The following is an 18543-nucleotide window of genomic DNA, read 5'->3' on the forward strand; positions in this document are numbered from 1 at the left end:
TGTCAATGCACAAAATAAACATTTGCTCATCATTGAATTTTAAATATTTGTCATATAACAACAACAAATTATGTAGGGCATTTTAGTATAATTAAAAATGATGAAAGTTGATAACGAAAAGTGGCATGCAACGTATGTCAAGTTTTTTAACACGCCGCGCATTTATTATCATTCATTATCACGATATCGAGCCGCGCATTATAGTTTAGGTCTGTATCTAAGCGCGCGTTCAATAAATTTGATGAAGGAGCAAGGTGCTCTGCGAAACGTTTTAGCTAACACGTTATGACCATATATGGATATCACCTGACTGCCATTTCTATTCTCGCGCCATGAATACTGCACTGGAATGTGACGTCAGATCACGTTGAGTTTGCTACGATAACCCCCCGTCGTCGCGTTCGGCTGATGCAGCACTTTCGACGTTTGCACTTTGAGCATTTTCTTAGCTTAGTTAGCATTTGTTAGAGGATGATCATTAATGATATCGGTATGCTGCAGGCTACACTGCCCACCCAAATGCAGCAGCCGATGACCACTGTAACCTCGAATAACAACGTTGTCATAATCCCGCTCCGATCCCTGGCTGAGCTGGCTCATCGAGAATATTCTAATGGGAACTACGAGAGAGCCGAACAACTCTGTATGGAGTTGTGGAAAAGAGACCCCACAAATACTGGTGTATTGCTGCTCATATCTTCTATCCACTTCCAATGCCGCAAATTAGACAAGTAAGTCATATTTCCCATCGCCCCTAGCTTAGCAGTTTTGTGATCGTAAGTTGTAGTTTCCATCTGGTTTAACAGTTAGAGTTTGACTCCTTTACCGTTCAAATTATGTCCTCAACATTGTTTTGTCCTAAAATATCTGTTTTAAGAGACACTTTTTTTCGAATATTTACTTGAATGATTAGACTGTATGTATACGATGTGACATAAATCAGTTTTACTACATAAATCAGTTTTACTGCAACCGCAGTTTAGTTGTAACCTCTAGTCAGGGTATTTTCGGATTCGAATGCACACGGTAAACAGAATCTTCAGTTGAAAAGATTTATTGCTTTTAGAATGTACCGGTTAATTTGATCGAAGATTTACCGATCATGAAATAAAATCTTGCCCATCTCAGGCTTCAGAACATGTCACCTAATGCTGACATTGTTCTTACTCTAAGTAACGTGCTCTTAGGATCAGGTTGTGCCATTCACCCCGGTAACTGAACTCGCCGCTCCCCTCACATTTCATCGGACTTGAAGCCTCTTGCTTCTATTTCCGTTTATTTTCACTATTATGTCATGCCTTATATGTAGCCGGTAAGCCTGGAGATGTGAACTCACGTGTTTAAACGCCCTTACTTTTATTAACTAAGCATTAACTTAGAAATAACTTCTAATAAAGTATAACACCGTCGTACCTGTGCTGTTCTGAAATACTCCCCATATTTTAAAGACTTTCTACAGACTCTTGAAGAGCTGCATTTCTCGGCATCTTGAGCATGCTCAAAATCGAGATGGAAGAATCTGTATAATCAGTAACTATGCAGGTTATATGATTACAGTGTTACAAGAATATTTTTAAGCTAAATATTCTCATGATTATGGCGCACTAATCAGAGTCATGTCCTTGGTTAACATTCCTTTAATCTTACCCTGTTTTATCCTCAGATCTGCTCAGTTTAGTACGATGGCGATCAAGTTAAACCCTCACCTTGCTGAAGCTTACTCGAACCTGGGAAACGTGTATAAAGAAAAGGGCATGTTGAAGGAGGCTTTGCAACATTACCAACACGCAGGTTCGTCAATTATAGGGTTACATAAGATAGCACTGACATTTGGAAGTTTTCTAGTTAATTAGCAACTGGGTTACGCTCGAAATATTCAGATTGGCAAAGGGAGGGTTTGGAAATTATTGCACAATTTGATGTACATGTAGAATCTAGATACAGATTGTTTGTATTTCGAGTATGAAAAATTGGTTAACTTTTGGTAAAAGATAAGCTTTTGCTATGAGAAATTGGCTGCTATTTGAGCCATTTTCATCGACGTGGCCATCCGCCAACGTCTCACAGTATCACTGGTTATCAACCGGTTACCACTGGTTACTGTTGTCCCTAGCACTGAAACTCTATGATATACCCTCCCCAACCCGGACTGCCACAATAAGACATGTGACGAGAATGCTGGTATTGTTAGATATGGTATGCAGACTTCTGTATGTGGCTGCATTCTGTTTAAATTCCACAATGAGAGCAAACAATGCAGTGGGGTTCAACAATACAACTCCATATCGTATAATTATTCACAAGAATTCACATATTTATGACAGTTGGGTTAGAAGTTAGGGTAAAAAGATTATTTGCGTACACGCTTTTAATTCACCATTCGTTGGCAGGTAAAGAGGTTAGATCAGGTTGAGAGGTTAGATCAGGTTGAGAGGTTAGATCAGGTTGAGAGGTTAGATCACCTCGATAAGTGAGCAATCAGGTAATAACCTAGCAATCATCATTGGGAATTAGTAAAACATCGGTGTCGCCCACCAAATCAGTTTTAAACGTGGTGGGTTCCGCTAAAATGTAACAAATCAACAGTTGGGATAGTTTTAAAAACGTCGTTTCATATTAAATTCTTATCCACCCTCCGAAAACAAAAAATTTATCCAATTAAGCTGGGTAGTATTTCGTAATTAATCAAGAAAAGTGGAATGTGGATATCATTAATATAGATGCTGATTCAGGTGGGAAGGTGAGGCTTCCACTATTGACCAATCATAACTCAGAATCACTGTCAGCTGCCAACAAATACACCTCAGCTCCCCTTAGAGTTTATTATTATGCCTTGACAGCTCAGGGGCCTTCCAAAAATTCTCATAACAAGGCAAATTTATCAATTATATGACACTTGCCACAACCGCTGATAAATTAACTGATTATTTTCACTGCCCAGCACTGTAAAATTAACGGTTGTTAACGCACTAGACTGTCATACTCTGACAATGTGGCTCTGGTGTATTTGTCAAGCCTGACCGTGTACATTAATTAGTGTAATGTAGTTATTGTAGCCTACAATTTGTAGGTGTGGAAATTTTCAGCAGCTTCCGGTTTTTCCAACCTGCCTTCAATGTCCAGCTATTTCCATGTTATTTATTACCTTGCTCCAACACTCTAAATACCAACTGCTAGAACTACTGCCAACTATTCGGTATCTTTGACTAGCTTCTTCCCTGCTTTAGTGATTGGAAAATTGCTGATTATTGCACGATGTTAACTTTCGTTAAAGTGTCTAAGTCTTAGGAAGTGTCCAACAGAGTCTTAGGAAGTAAGCTCAGTAGATTAATAGTAAAATACTTCTCGTTGGACCAGACAGTCGCATAGATCAAAGTATTCATATACTTTACTTGGATCGCGTCAAATAAACGATTTAAATTTTAATATCTAAGTCACTATCTAGAGCTGTCACACAAAACTATGACAGTTTTATGAACATATATATATGTCTTATGAACATAGTCTTGTCAGTACTAAATCAGCTATTTACCTTCATTTTATAGTAGAGGACTGGAAATTGTTTTGGGGCTTATGTAGGGTCTACAAAACTGAAACAGTTTCTCCGAAATTGAAGCTGGGAAAAGGCCGGATCTTACCACGTATCCACGTGCACGACCGTGTGTTCTTCTGGATATCTGACAGACTTTTCAAGCCTCAAAATGTCCGTAATGCTATGAATATCTATGAAATTCTTAGAATCCCAGCTGCTGATCGAATTATCCTCTCATTTCTGACTAAATGTTTCCTCAACTAAACAGTTCCCATAAAATTGGTGCCAATCAAACTTCAAATTTCTTGACATTTCAACTGGGCGATACTCACAGACTTGCACTCAATAAATTGCCACAGATTATTCTATTTATTCACTCGGAAAGATCATGTTCAACACCTGGAATCTCAATACATTTTACAATAACTTATAAAAATAAGCCTCTCTGATATGTACAACACACAGTACACACAAAGGTGGAATGTCTGTGTTAGTGATGATGTAAGCGATAAAACGCGGCAGCGAGTTGGAGTTGTAAAAATGGCTGGACCACACCTTAATTCCCTTACACTCATTTATCTCCTTGCACTCCTTTATCCCTTTACACTCCTTTATCTCCTTACACTCCTTCATCTCCTTACACTCCTTTATCTCCTTACACTCCTTTATCTCCTTACACTCCTTAATCTCTTTACACTCCTTTATCTCCTCACACTCCTTTATCTCCTTACACTCCTTTATCTCCTTACACTCCTTAATCTCCTCACACTCCTTTATCTCCTTACACTCCTTTATCTCCTTACACTCCTTTATCTCCTTAATCTCATTTATCTCCTTACACTCCCTTATCTCCTTACACTCCTTTATCTCCTTACACTCCTTTATCTCCTTACACTCCTTTATCTCCTCACACTCCTTTGTCTCCTTACACTCCTTAATCTCCTTACACTCCATTATCTCTTTACACTCCTTTATCTCCTTACACTCCTTTATCTCTTTACACTCCTATATCTCCTCACACTCCTTTATCTCCTTATACTCCTTTATCTCCTTACACTCCTTTATCTCGAGGCCCTAACTTGTTACTTGTCAATGGTCACATACCTTAAAACAAATTCCATATGCTGGTCGTAATACGGAAATCGTACGGGGTGCGATGGGGAAAATTAATTTAGTCTTTAAAAACGTTAATTCATTTATTTTCACACCTGACACGCCTTTCGAGGATATTACAAAAGTTGAATTTATAATGCATTTAATCCCGGTTAAATGCTCATTGATGGTAATTTTAATTAATAATAATTTCATTTTCGATAAGCTGTAAGAAATTATTGTATACCAGAGGGATACCAGACGTCACAATTTTGTATCCGTGCAATTTTGTTATTTTGCTTCTATCTCAGAAATTTTTTAAATATGAATTATAATTATTTCGATTACTTGGTGATTCTGATTGATTATAACCAATTAGGCAATTATGTAAAACTTGTGTAATTAACGCTCCTAACATTCGATATTTTCTCGCGTACGTGTTAAACTGTTTAGTCTGGACAATGGACATAATTCAAATTACACCCAATGCGGTGATGTTGGACGAATGGCGGAGCTGCTGTTACCCGTATATTTTCTGATGTAGCAGTCCATATTCTAACAGGCGAATATTTTAAATATTGTCATAGTACACTAAGTACCTCGAAGTTGTCGAAAATGGAAGTTCTCACCAAAAGCTACTTGAATATCTTCAATGGCTTAAACAGTTTTTTTTTCATTTCAGTGAGATTGAAGCCTGATTTTATTGACGGTTACATAAACCTAGCTGCGGCCCTGGTTTCTGCTAGAGACCTAGACCAAGCTATCAATGCTTACAGAACAGCTCTTTCCTACAATCCGGTGAGTGTTTGACTAGGTAAACAAAGACTCCTCATTACTGATTAGAGGATACTTACTAGAGATTTGGTAGCACCTGTTTGTTATGGGGGGCACGCGCACTGCAAGATCAACCTCGGAGAAATGTTTCTATTGCTAGTTTTTAGAGTACGGAAAATTAAAAAGGACCCAAATTGGTGGCAATTGGTACGCGCGTTACCGGCGCGCGCATTTGATGCTTTGTTGTTGGGACTTCCCAATATTTTGTTCAAACCATTTAACGAGTTTGGAGTAACATTGAAATCGATACAATACTTATTCAGAACCTGTACTGCGTCAGAAGTGATCTGGGTAACCTTTTCAAAGCAATGAGTAAGCTGGAAGAAGCTAAAGCATGTTACACGAAAGCCATTGAAACCCAGCCAGATTTCGCCGTTGCCTGGAGTAATCTGGGATGTGTTTTTAATGCACAAGGCGAAGTTTGGCTGGCTATTCACCACTTTGAGCGAGTAAGTACTACCCCGTCCCCTGACTCAATCCTTTGAACTTCGAAATCTTCTGCATCATTTGTTGAAAATGCCCTCCTTTTCTCCCCTTTGTTTTGCGGTTTGTGTGCTCTTTTCGGAGAGCATTTTAGCTGATTGATATTTCTAGGCAGTCTCCCTCGACCCAAATTTCTTGGATGCATACATTAACCTTGGAAATGTTTTAAAAGAGGCACGGATCTTCGACAGGTACTTGAGTAAGTCAGTACGGGTCTTGTACACAGAACTTGCCGATCCAACACTCCTCGATCACGTGCAGTTAACAAATTGTTCGTTAATAATATGGTGGATGTGTGAAATTTGAGCGTTCTTTGAGGAAATGCTGCTAGGTCAAAAAGCAAGTTCTGTCGTACGGCCTGGACAAGTCAAGTGCACAGGGGTTACAAGACAATCACTTATGTGTTGTTCAGTTTGTTCGTTAAGGTGATCTTCCTACATTATGGGATGTACCCTTGTGACTCCTGTGTGCTTCCCAAGTCTACCACAATCAAATGAAGCCGTCACTGCGGAAAATTCGTATTTTGATATGACGTTCTTGAAAAACTAAACCGTTTCGTTGACGCAATCTTGAAATAACCACTTAAATTGTGATAGGCTTGGGGGCTAAAGCAGTCTGTGTCATGGAGACGAAAATGTCTATTTTTTTCACAAAACAAAAACAACCTTTCGAAATAATGATCTCGCTCTGAACAAGTTATGAAAATTTGGCCGATTTTTGCTCATTGTTCCAAAATTCTCGTCTCCATATCTGGACAGGGAACACTGAATGTAGAGCTCAGTTCAAACTCTCAGTGGTTCTTGTTATGGTTATTACCAAGTTCGTGTATAGAAACAAACGTTGTTACCATCCTACATCGTAGGAACAAGTATGTCATGGGAAGTTTGTTCCGTGTTATACTAAGATGATTTCTATACAAGTTCTAGCCGGATCCGGCACAGAATTGTCTTATTTAGATCTCAGTATTTGCCTGTCTCTTTAAACAAACCATGTGCAGTGTATGCTAAAATTTATCTGTGTCTCCGGACACAGATGGTACTACTGATGTAGTGTATGGGGTGCCCCAGGGCCTCGTGCTAGGGCCACCCCCTGCCGCTGCTGCATTGGTTGGTCTGCACTCTGTTGGGAGGTAAGTTGGTAAGTATTTTGTGATAAGAGACAGGTCACCATTGCTAAATAAACAACTTGCGACCAGCCCTCCTCTCCCACACAATTCCCTCCAAAAACATAGTGTTCTATTTTCCAGTAAAGTTCAGTTTGACTTTAGCGCCCAAAGGAACAGTTTCACTTCCACCTCGTTTAAATATCCAGTTTAGCGTGCCACGGTGAAACCGCAGAGGTCTAAACGTGCACTGTACAGTTGTTTATTGCAATGGTGAGATGTGTATTCTCGTAGGCTGGTAATACTCAAGTTGTATTTCTGTTGCTGCCTTGTCTAAAAACATGACAATCACCACTTTAAGCTACAAAATTCGATGCACGCTAACGCTCCATTGAAAATTGAGATGTTTTGAGATCAGAAGAAACATTTCGAGAATAATCCACGGAATAACTAAAAATTCTGGAGAGTTCATCAATCTTTAAAATCATGGAAGTTAAAAATTATTCAAGGCAGCTCAACGGAATACAATCTGGCGTGTATAGCAATAATTTTGTGTGCACACTGTACAATAACCACACTGATATAACTGTGTTTCAGGGCAGTGTACGCTTACACCAGAGCCCTCCAACTAAAACCGGACCATGCCGTGGTGCATGGAAACTTGGCGTGTGTCTACTATGAACAAAGGTGCGTGTGTGTGGGAGATGTTCCTATCATTATGTCATACAAATTATGTTATCATTATGTTATACATGATAGTAATTTACAGGTGATTCTTATGAAGCTTTACGAAGTCACGTGTTGTACAAATACCATTTTGATTGGTTGGTTTTTATCTTCTGGAGTCGTGTTGACTGTTGTGTGTACACTGTCTGTACTGTGTATTAACTTCAAGGAATGTTCACAATATGAACATTGAGAAGGTTCCAGGGCCTGCTCACGCCCACTTCAAGCCAACTTAGTATGGCCAAGGATTTCTGATTAGTACTCTAATATGAGCTTCAATTAAATTTGTAGACGTTTAGCTGTGCGCTTAACGAGTGACAGATGTGATTTCATTTAGAGCTAAAATGATTCTATTTTGCTTAACAGTTAATTGAATAAACAGAGGATTACTCAATAGTCAATACGCACCTGAGGTAAGATCCATCTGTGATAATAGAGTGAAGTGAATGAGACATATTAATATTAGAAATCTGCCAATGGTAATATCATTAAAAGTGGTGACTCACTAAACCCGGAAGCAGAATTACTTGTTTTGAAGTGTAATTTAAAATCTAGATAATTCTAGATTATTCTAGATAATTCATTACCTGAACATTTTTACATATTTTAAACCGAAATTCGTTTCGGGTGTTTAAACACGGTTAGCTTATACGAGGAACTTGGCAAATTTAATGGAACTCGGCAAATTTGATGCCATCTGATACAGCCTTTTCATGAGTGTATTGTGTAACCAGAAAATAAAATAACTAGTTGCTCGGCTGCTTGTTTGGCCCGTCATTTAGTACACGCTTTTGTTTTATTCACCACTGCTTGTTTTCTCCGTATCAACAGACATTGTTGTGCTTAACAACGTTTCTTAAGTGTAATATTTAAATTATACATTATATTATTCTAATTTCTAATGTATATAAAATATACATACAATCGATCATATATATTGTATGCATTATAGAGAAAATTTCTTTATTTAAAGAGAAATTACGTCAGAGCTAAAGCTCGGTTAGGTATATTCAGCGGTATTCTCCCAAAATCGTTTCTCCACAGTATTTATTTTAAATCCTTATGCTATACATGGGGTCCGGACTCTAGGGCGTAAGACTCTAGGGCGTAAGACTCTAGGGTCTTAGGGTTAGGGTTTGGGTTTGGGTTAGGGTTAGGGTTAGGGTTAGGATAAGGGTTAGGGTTAGGGTTAGGGCGCCGCCCTAAAGTCTCACGCCCTAGAGTCTTACGCCCTAGAGTCCCGGACCCGCTATACATATATTGTAGAACCACAATTACATTAAATTCTGTACGATATTTATGAATTTAACGACCAAATAAATCAGGAAGGTGTTGAAGTTCCAACTAATTTTCAGAGTACTGATAGCCGATAGGTGCATCTTGAAATTAAAGGACCGGTTTGTCTGTAATTTGGTAATTTTATCATCATTCGTAGCTCGAACCACCTTCAATTTTCTTCCTAGTCTGACTTTACTTACGGTTTTGCGAACCATCTGCAATTGTCTCTGAAGAAAGTCTGGCTGAGTAATGATAACCCAGTCATTTGATACTGATTAAATTGTAATGACTGGGTTATAATAACGCAGTTATTCACCTTTGTAAACACGAACCAGAGAATGGAAATGTCATTTTGTAAAACAGTCTTGCCGTAATGAGGAAAGAAGGTTCATTCGAATCGTAATTTTAAGGTTGTAATTCTACCGTTTTATGGATTCGCTTATCATGTAATACTCACGTCGCGTCTGTGCCTAATTTCCTGTGCAATTTTCCTCTCGTAACTTGATTAAGATTTTTACTGGCAATTTTGATATCTGTAACATTCAACTTCTTATCCACATTCGTTCTTCCGAGTCATTTTATCGTCTTAATTATAACCACTTTGTTTTTGTTTAGATACCCTCTTAATGTAGCCTGTTTGATGTGAAGCGATGTTAACTCCTCTCGCTTCACGCGGAACAGTGACTTCACTTATAAAACTAATGGGGAACTAACAAAGCACTAACAAGATGAGAGTCAACTGGTTAAGTGGATTGGGAATGTAAGTTATCTGTCCTTTGTCTCCATTGTTACAATTCAACATTTAAAACTTACATACTTCCAACTGATGATTTACGTGCCATCATTTTGCTGCTGGGAAGACTTAAAGGACAGATATTTTAAAAGCTCACATTCGACCACGTTCGTCATATCAGGGGGGTTGCAGACGGTCACTCATTTCAAATGAGACCCCAAAGCTACCGACAACACCACATAAATATTATTGAATTTAAAAGGAGACATATGCCGAATTTACCTGAGTTTCTTTTGTCAAAATATGTAAGAACAGGTAAGATTTAGCATGAAGTGGTCTTCCGCTAACTGCGATAATTGCTCTGATTTGAAAAACGCAGTGTGTCTCATTAATTAACAGCTCTCAGACGTGGTAATATATATGTGACATTATGTGCGGTATAATGTGCGGTAATATCATAACTTATTATATAGTTTATTACCGTGAGTTTTCTCTGTCGTTCAATTATTAATAGCTTTTTAAGTTAAGGTTGTGAGATGTATGTTGAGTTGAGACTGTCGTGTAGAGTCACTGAAGTGGATATTGCACAGTTTTATCAGGATGACAGGTGCTAACATATTTCTCTTAGTTTCTCTTTCTCTCTCTCTCTCTCTCTCTCTCTCTCTCTCTCTCTCTCTCTCTCTCTCTCTCTCTCTCTCTCTCTCTCTCTATCTCTCTGTTTGTGCTGGATCTATTAGTAGATCTGCTCATCGCTAGCCGCCAAATTTCTAGCTCCTCTTTCAACAAAATCATCTTTTCTGGTCAAGATATCGCCACAAACTTAAATTTTTATAATATTACTGATAATTATTTTTTCAAGATCAGAAGAGGAACTCTATATTCAGTCATATGTAGATCTCCCTTTTTGGGATGTATTTGTGACACACAAGAATCCTTCAACGAAACCTGTGCTTCTGTTCCAGTGTCCCCTCGTCGCACCATGATTCTAAGACATAGGAATTCGTACTATTTCCTCTGTGAGGCCTCTCACTTCTCAGACCCAGTGTTCTCCAGCCTATATTTTCAAACTTGTTCCCTCAAGTAACAAACCCTCATTCCCAGGTTTATCGATCTTGCGATAGACACGTACAGAAAAGCAATAGAACTAGAACCACACTTCCCTGATGCGTACTGTAACCTTGCTAACGCTCTTAAGGAACAGGGCTTCGCACACAGCGTGAGTTTAAGATTTAAGATTTATGATTTCAGCTACTTGACATTTGTATCTTTATCACTGTCATTATCAGAATGTAAAGTAGTTTCCCAGCAGTAACATTGCAAATCCTAACTTCTGTTCACCTGCACCCTATACAGTTGAATATTATAAGCAAGGTTTCACTGAGCTACTACTCCAGGTGAAGGAGGCTGAGGAATGCTACAACAAAGCTCTGAAACTGTGCCCCAACCACGCTGACTCCCTCAATAACTTGGCTAACATTAAACGGGAGTATGGTCTTATTGAAGAGGCTACTAAACTTTACAGTAAGTAACTTATCATGCCTTATTTTGTTCTCTTTATTGTAGGGAATTGTCTGTGAGTATCAAGACAAGGGCTCCGAAATTCTTACTGTCACTGTGTCAAAACATGGTGTAAAAAATAAAACTTGTAAACTGTATATAAATCTCTCTCCATTATAACTGTATACTCCATTATAACTGTATACTCCATTATAATCTGTATACTCCATTATAATCTGTATACTCCATTATAACTGTATACTCCATTATAATCTGTTTACTCCATTATAATATGTATACTCCATTAAAACACCCACTCTTCTCCCAGGAGACGCGCTACACGTGCACCCCGAGTTTGCAGCAGCTCACAGTAACCTAGCCAGCATCCTGCAACAACAAGGGAAACTCACAGAGGCTATCAGCCACTATCAGGAGGCCATCAGAATACAACCAACCTTCGCTGATGCATACAGTAACATGGGTAGGTGTCACGTGTGTAGGTGTCACGTGTGTAGGTGTCACGTGTGTCTTTGTTAAGTAAGTGTTAGATGGACTTGACAGTTGACACGTGACGTCAAAAGACTGCAACGTAATTCCCCCGCAGTCAATATATAGGATATTTAGCCACATTTTGCCGCTCGAAATATCACTGTGATATCTTAATAGTATCGGGAAAACAAACCCTGTTCAACTCAAAGCCGCAATTAAGCGATGTTTTTAAAAGTAACCGCCTCCCCCAGGTAACGCCCTAAAAGAGATGCAGGATATAAACGGAGCTCTGCAATGTTACACACGAGCCATCCAACTAAATCCTCGCTTTGCGGACGCTCACTCAAACCTGGCCAGCATTTACAAGGACGCAGGTCAGCTCTTTATATAGTACCCCGGAAACTTAAGATATTTGAAGAATGGCGGATAATTTAAGTGTCCCCTTCCCTCTTATCAGAGAGTTTTAAAACCGCTCACAATATTGTGAATCTTTCCACGCCAACATTTTTATAAACCTACTCTTATTACTACTTTGCAACTCATCAGGACAAATCCCGGAGGCAATACAATCTTACAAGATGGCCCTGAAACTGAAACCCGAGTTCAGTGACGCGTACTGTAACCTGGCTCACTGCATGCAAATTGTCTGTGACTGGGCTGGTTACGAGATGAGGATGAGAAAAGTGGTGATGATTGTCCGGGACCAGCTGAACCAGAAACGGTTACCCTCCGTGCACCCTCACCACTCTATGTTGTACCCTCTGGGACACAAGTTAGTTTTACTCCTCGTGATAATACTCCTCGCGTTATACTATCCCTCACAGTAGTTGTGTAGGTCTTATTATAGATGTGATATACATGTGTGTTAGTATTATAATACCGGGATATATCCGGTGTGCATGTGGTGTGGTGTGGTTTGGTGTGGTTTGGTGTGGTGTGGTGAGTATACACTCTACATGGAGCTCTTGTGTACTGAGCTTTAGTTCGACTATCATATAACTGTCATTATGTACGATCAAGGCACGATAATTATTGTTACACTTATCTATAAATTGTTTTTAATGGGCAATATTTCGTATAAATATTGGAATGTGGCAGATTGATGTTCTGATAAATGTAGAAAATGGCACTTTCGTAGCTGAATTAGGCTTACCAGTGACAAGTGAGTAATGATGCAGATTGCAGAAGTTAGATATTAATAGAGAAGAATGTGTTGTAGTAGTGGATCTTGTGTACTACATAAGATACACTACTGTCTACTACAGTAAGTACACACAACATGTACCCAGTGTAGCTCTAGTAGCTAGTTATAGTATCTCTCTAATAGTTAAACCCCACTCAGATTCAGAAGAGGAATAGCTGCGCGGCACGCCACACTCTGTCTTGAGAAAGTAGCTCTGCTCAAGAAGAAAGCGTACAGATACCCGACCAATCTAGCTAATGGTAGATTGAGAGTGGGGTACGTGAGTAGTGACTACGGTAACCACCCCACTTCCCATCTCATGCAGAGCGTACCTGGCCTACATGATACCACCAGGATTGAGGTGAGATATTGATAAAACAATATCATTATTTAAATATTTAATACCATGATCGGGAGTGTTTATTGCTTTATTGTAGTACAGTTTTGAGCTGTTTTTAATATTATCTGTTGACTGTAGTTGACTGCAGCAAGCCTGGCCCTGCAAAGTGTAGTGCACCCCCCCCCCCCCCCCCCCCCCCCCCCCCCCCAATAATAGCACACCATACTTGCAATGACTATCTTAAAGATTGTGTTGTTAAAAACACACTTCGCTAGTATCAAATGATGCATGTGATTTGATATCAAATCACATGTTTAATATCTGAGCACATGTTAAATGATTCCAGCTAATAAACCCCTTTACAGGTATTCTGTTACGGACTGTCCCCGAACGACGGTACCAGTTTCAGACAGAAAGTACACGCTGAGGCAGAACACTTTGTAGATCTCTCCAAATACCCGTGTAACGGGGATGCAGCAGATAAGATCAACTCAGACGGGATACATATCCTGATAAACATGAACGGTTACACAAAGGGAGCCAGGAACGAGATATTCGCTCTCAGACCGGCACCTTTACAGGTAATATTTTCAGCGAACAGCAGGATCCGCCTAATTCTGTAGTTCTCTCAGTTATATGTTGTGAGATAGATCTAATACCGTCCATTACAAGTATAACAAAGTACCGCATATTATCTACATACCTACATGATAGCCCTTATCTCACATGATACCCCTTATCTCACTACACAGTACACACCCTCTGCAGGTGATGTGGTTGGGTTACCCCGGCACTTCAGGAGCAGAATACATGGACTACATTGTAACAGACAGTGTCACCTCTCCCCTGGAGCTTGCTGAGCAATACAGCGAGAAACTTGCCTTCATGCCCTACACGTTCTTTATCGGAGACCACTGTCACATGTTCCCCCATCTCATGAAATACGACGAGGTCAGTTGGAGGGCCATGGATCTGGGATAGCTATTAATTTTTATTTCCCGTGTTCGCGCGGAGAAGATATATGGTTTATTTGCCTTGTTATTGTAAATTAAATTTTATTATGGCACTGTTATCATTATTCATTATGCCAACTTTTCACTATGACACTATTTCAGTACATGCCTATACTGTTCATGGAAGTATGTCTGTGGTATTACTGCAGTTATACTTGATATTGTACATGATATACTGTAAAATACTATTATTTAGATGTTATAATGTTTCAGGTGGTAGAAGGGCTGAATAACCCTCTTGTAACCGGTCAGCAAGTTGGTCAGGTGATAACTCCTATACCCTCCACCGAGGTACAACTCTTCCCAATGGACACCCCCAAATCAGTGGGCACTCCCACTCGCTGGAAGTGAGTACATTCTTCAGAGAGGGGAACTGAAACCACCGCCTCCCCCCACTATACTCTCAGTCCGATCACATTGTTGTTTAATTGAGTAATTTATGTTATATCATAGTCATACAATCCACAGAATTTTACTGACTGCCACCGTCTACTATAACAGCTACTACATTTCAAATCTCATTGACTCTACCGAATCAAGTATTTTATACTGACTCCATGGCCACCTCAGGTGCTCAATAGAGGAGTTGCCGACTCCCCCTGACCAGGAAGTGGACCACATTCCGCCAGCTGATGGCCAGGAGTCTCCGCTCCATCTCCGTCCCTACATAATGCCGTCCACTCACCGCTCCACCTACGGACTCCCTGAACACGGTATTATTTACTGTAACTTCAACCAGCTCTACAAACTAGACCCGGGCACTCTGGAGTGTTGGTGTAAGATATTGTTGAGGGTTCCTAATAGTTACGTGTGGTTACTGAAGTTCCCTGCCTTGGGAGAGGCTAATGTTCAGGCTAAAGCGGCTGAGTTCGGCGTTCCTCCAGGTTAGTTCCCCTCAATTTATCCCTGATTATTCTTATATCATGTTCATTACAAGAGTTTAATATGACGTGTTCGATGTTCCATCACATTTTATATCCCCAACACTCTTGGTAAGTAGCAGTAAGTACTGACTGACTGGCTCACTGTCAGTGTCCAGTATAAGCAATGATCAACTGATAAGTAAGCCTTAACTGTCTCAATCTGTCAGGTCGGATAATATTCTCGTCAGTAGCGCCCAAAGAAGAGCACGTGAGGCGAGGGCGAGTAGCAGATGTATGTCTAGACACTCCGCTTTGTAACGGCCACACCACTGGTATGGATATGCTGTGGTCAGGAACCCCCATGATAACCATGTTAGGAGAGTCGCTGGCATCGCGCGTAGCCGCGTCCCAACTTACTACCCTGGGGTGCCCCGAGTTGGTGGCTACTAACTACAAGCAATACGAGCACATAGCTGTAGCTCTCGGGAACAATCCTACTGAGTTAGTATCACATTCTTTAACCTTCATTCCTGTGTTTATTAATTATTTATTTACTCTACTTTTAAATTTGCTCGCTTCTTCTTTAACAATGCTCCTCTCCAGATTACAAGCAATGCGACAGAAAGTCCGTTTAGCCCGAGCAACCTCGCCCCTTTTCAACATCAGCACCTTCTCACGTCATCTTGGCGACCTATACCTCAGAATATGGGACAAAAGAGCCCGGGGGCAGCCCAACGATCACATCACAAGCACTATCCAGCGAACATTGCCATCAGACCGGCTGCTATGTACTGAGCCACTGCTGGAGGCTGTCAGTCCAGACGATTACATGAACAGGCTGATGAAGCAGCAGCAGTCTGTACCAGCCTGGAAAGCGGCCCCCAGCAACTTTTAGGGGAGTTTTATCTGTTCTTGTAGAACAAGAGAGAGATAACGTATTTATATCTTCTTATCTGATAGTTTGGAGGTCCGAGAGAATGAGGGTCCTGCGATTTTGAACGCTGAGAAAGTGGAAGAAATATTTATGATTCTGTTGTGGGATAGCAGTTTACGGTACTTAACAGTACTTTGTGTGTGTCTATAATTGTGAGAGAACTGCTAGATGTAGACGAGTTGATTGGAAGACTGAATTTTATTTTCTGTGTTCGAACTAATGTTAATACCCTTTCCAACCATTGTCTCTGCTCAAGTCAGGAAAAAGGATTCTATTGTGATTTATCCGGCAGAGGAATGTGTATTCAAACAAAGATCCTCAAAATACCCTAAACTGTTTTTTATTCTTAAAGTTAAATACTACGCGATCAATTTATCTTTTCATTGATAGCATTCGTAGTGAAACATGAAACTCGTTAGATTTAATGTCTAGCATGGTTTTGCTACTTTAAGAGCGGAAAATATTTCAGATTATCGATTCAAGCCCATTAGCATTAATCAAATTATGTTTTAAATTTTATTTTCAAGATTGAATTTGAAGCTGCGAATGTTATTTATTTAAAAGTGGAGCTGTTAGATCATAGATATTTTGGCAAATCTTTTGTGATCAGCTGAAGCTGAGAAAGAAATGAGCAAATCAATCACTATGCCTAACTTAAAACCCGGGAATTCGGATATTATATCGTAGATTCTCCCGTCGATACCACTATAACAGTGACATTCATTTTAAATCATTATAAACTTATTGTTTGATGAAGATGCAACATCAGATTGGGTATATCCAAAATTTAGAAGCATCTCCCTATACCTTGTACCTTAAGTTTATTAACCGGCATAATTTAGTTTACCGACCAAATACACTGTGTTTTACTCTGCAACGACTAAATCTATTGAGAGGCGTTTTCAGTTTTCTTGTCTACACTAGGATGGTTATTTTAACGCTAATTTCGGCCAGTACAAAGTTCTTGAAACAAATGGATATTTCAATTTGGTAAACTTTGAACTTCCTCGATACTACCACTAAAACTACTCAAGCATCGAGAGACAAGAGTCGTTTTAGGATTAATTTACAGAACACTAACGGCGATATTACTGACAACAGATACAAATACAATAGATTTGAGATTAAGTTCTAAAGCTTATGCACGACGCGGTTCACAGTATCCAGTAGTGCATGATCGCACTACTCGCCACTATATTACGAGCCCCTGTTGATCTTAACTTACGATGTTTACTGCGCCGAACATAAATATTATAGCCTGAGGTCCCAGGTAAGACTATGTCAATTCTTCGTAGCTCGGCGAGGCCCAGTAGCGCATGTATCCGATCTAGTGAGAAGCATATAATAATTGAATGCGCAGCCCATTAACGCTTCGTGCTACAATGTACAACATCGCAACACAACTGTCGATCTATCCCACTTCAAAGAACGATTGTAGGTTTATAACCTACCAGGACGCACGCCGAATTGGACTCGTCGACGGTACTATTTGAAACAAATGTTTTACGAGTATCACCCGTTAAAATAACGCTCGTTCCTTTTATTTTCTATAAACCCTAATAAATATCATTATGATTAACCAATAAATAGACTGGGATAAGACATAAAATGGACTTGTCGATTGTTTGCTCTAACCAGAGCCCTCTCGCTTGCAGTAGCGCGCGTGAAACAAGCGCGTCACGCAGTACGCGTAGGCACATGGCTATGTGAAGTCGATTGTTTATGCAATGGATTAATACATAATATAACGGGTGATACTCTTGACCATTGTTAATGGTCCGGCGCGCGCTACTTTTTAGCACTTGCCATCGGGCCAATATTTCGAAAAGAAAGCAGCGCGCTACTTCGAAGAAATTTAGACGAGTAACACCCGTCAAGTGATACTTGTAAAATATTTAAGTTTCAAGACCGTCGACGAGTCCAACCCGGCGTCCAACCTACCATTAATGGACTAACATAATTTAACCCTGCACTTCGAAGAAATTTAGACGAGTAACATCCGTCAATTTCCCGATCCGTGATGGCGTATTTTATCATATTCAATACCACATGGGGACCCCAGTCTTTACTATTTATAAGCACTAGCAGGAACCCGTTTAACTAAACCCTAAAATGGTGTCAAGACTCAAGAGACTAAAACAATTATTACCTATTTAATTCGCGTTTTTGACACCACTTGGGGTACCAAATTTTGGGCTCTAAAACTCCTATTTCTTGGCCAATTTTTTTTATTTTTTTCATGCTGATTTGGAGGCCATTAAAACATTTGACCCAGTCAAAAAAGTTCCAGTTGTATATCTTTTACGGTTTTTGCAGAAATTCTTGTAGGTTTACAACCTACCAGGACGCGCGCCGAGTTGGACTCGTCGACGGTCCTGTAGGTCCAATATATGGAACAAATATTTTACGAGTATCACCCGTTAAAGAAATTTGCGTTAAAGTTG

At 39.8% G+C, this 18543-nt stretch overlaps 1 protein-coding gene across 1 annotated transcript; it reads left to right on the top strand.

Moving 5' to 3' along the window:
• Positions 1-231: 231 nt before the first annotated feature.
• LOC134818990 (UDP-N-acetylglucosamine--peptide N-acetylglucosaminyltransferase 110 kDa subunit-like) lies at positions 232-16954 on the top strand. Its single transcript, XM_063828737.1, has 18 exons — positions 232-731; positions 1664-1791; positions 5307-5422; positions 5722-5907; positions 6053-6132; positions 7641-7730; positions 10882-10996; positions 11175-11301; positions 11606-11758; positions 12018-12140; positions 12313-12538; positions 13109-13310; positions 13655-13870; positions 14058-14240; positions 14516-14649; positions 14873-15186; positions 15393-15666; positions 15769-16954. The coding sequence occupies exons 1-18, from the start codon at positions 472-474 to the stop codon at positions 16058-16060; spliced, it is 3219 nt and encodes a 1072-aa protein (XP_063684807.1). The 5' UTR covers positions 232-471; the 3' UTR covers positions 16061-16954.
• Positions 16955-18543: the final 1589 nt, after the last annotated feature.

This window comes from Bolinopsis microptera, chromosome 7 (assembly GCF_026151205.1).
Source record: "Bolinopsis microptera isolate Bmic1 chromosome 7, MBARI_Bmic_1.0, whole genome shotgun sequence".
Taxonomy (NCBI): domain Eukaryota; kingdom Metazoa; phylum Ctenophora; class Tentaculata; order Lobata; family Bolinopsidae; genus Bolinopsis; species Bolinopsis microptera.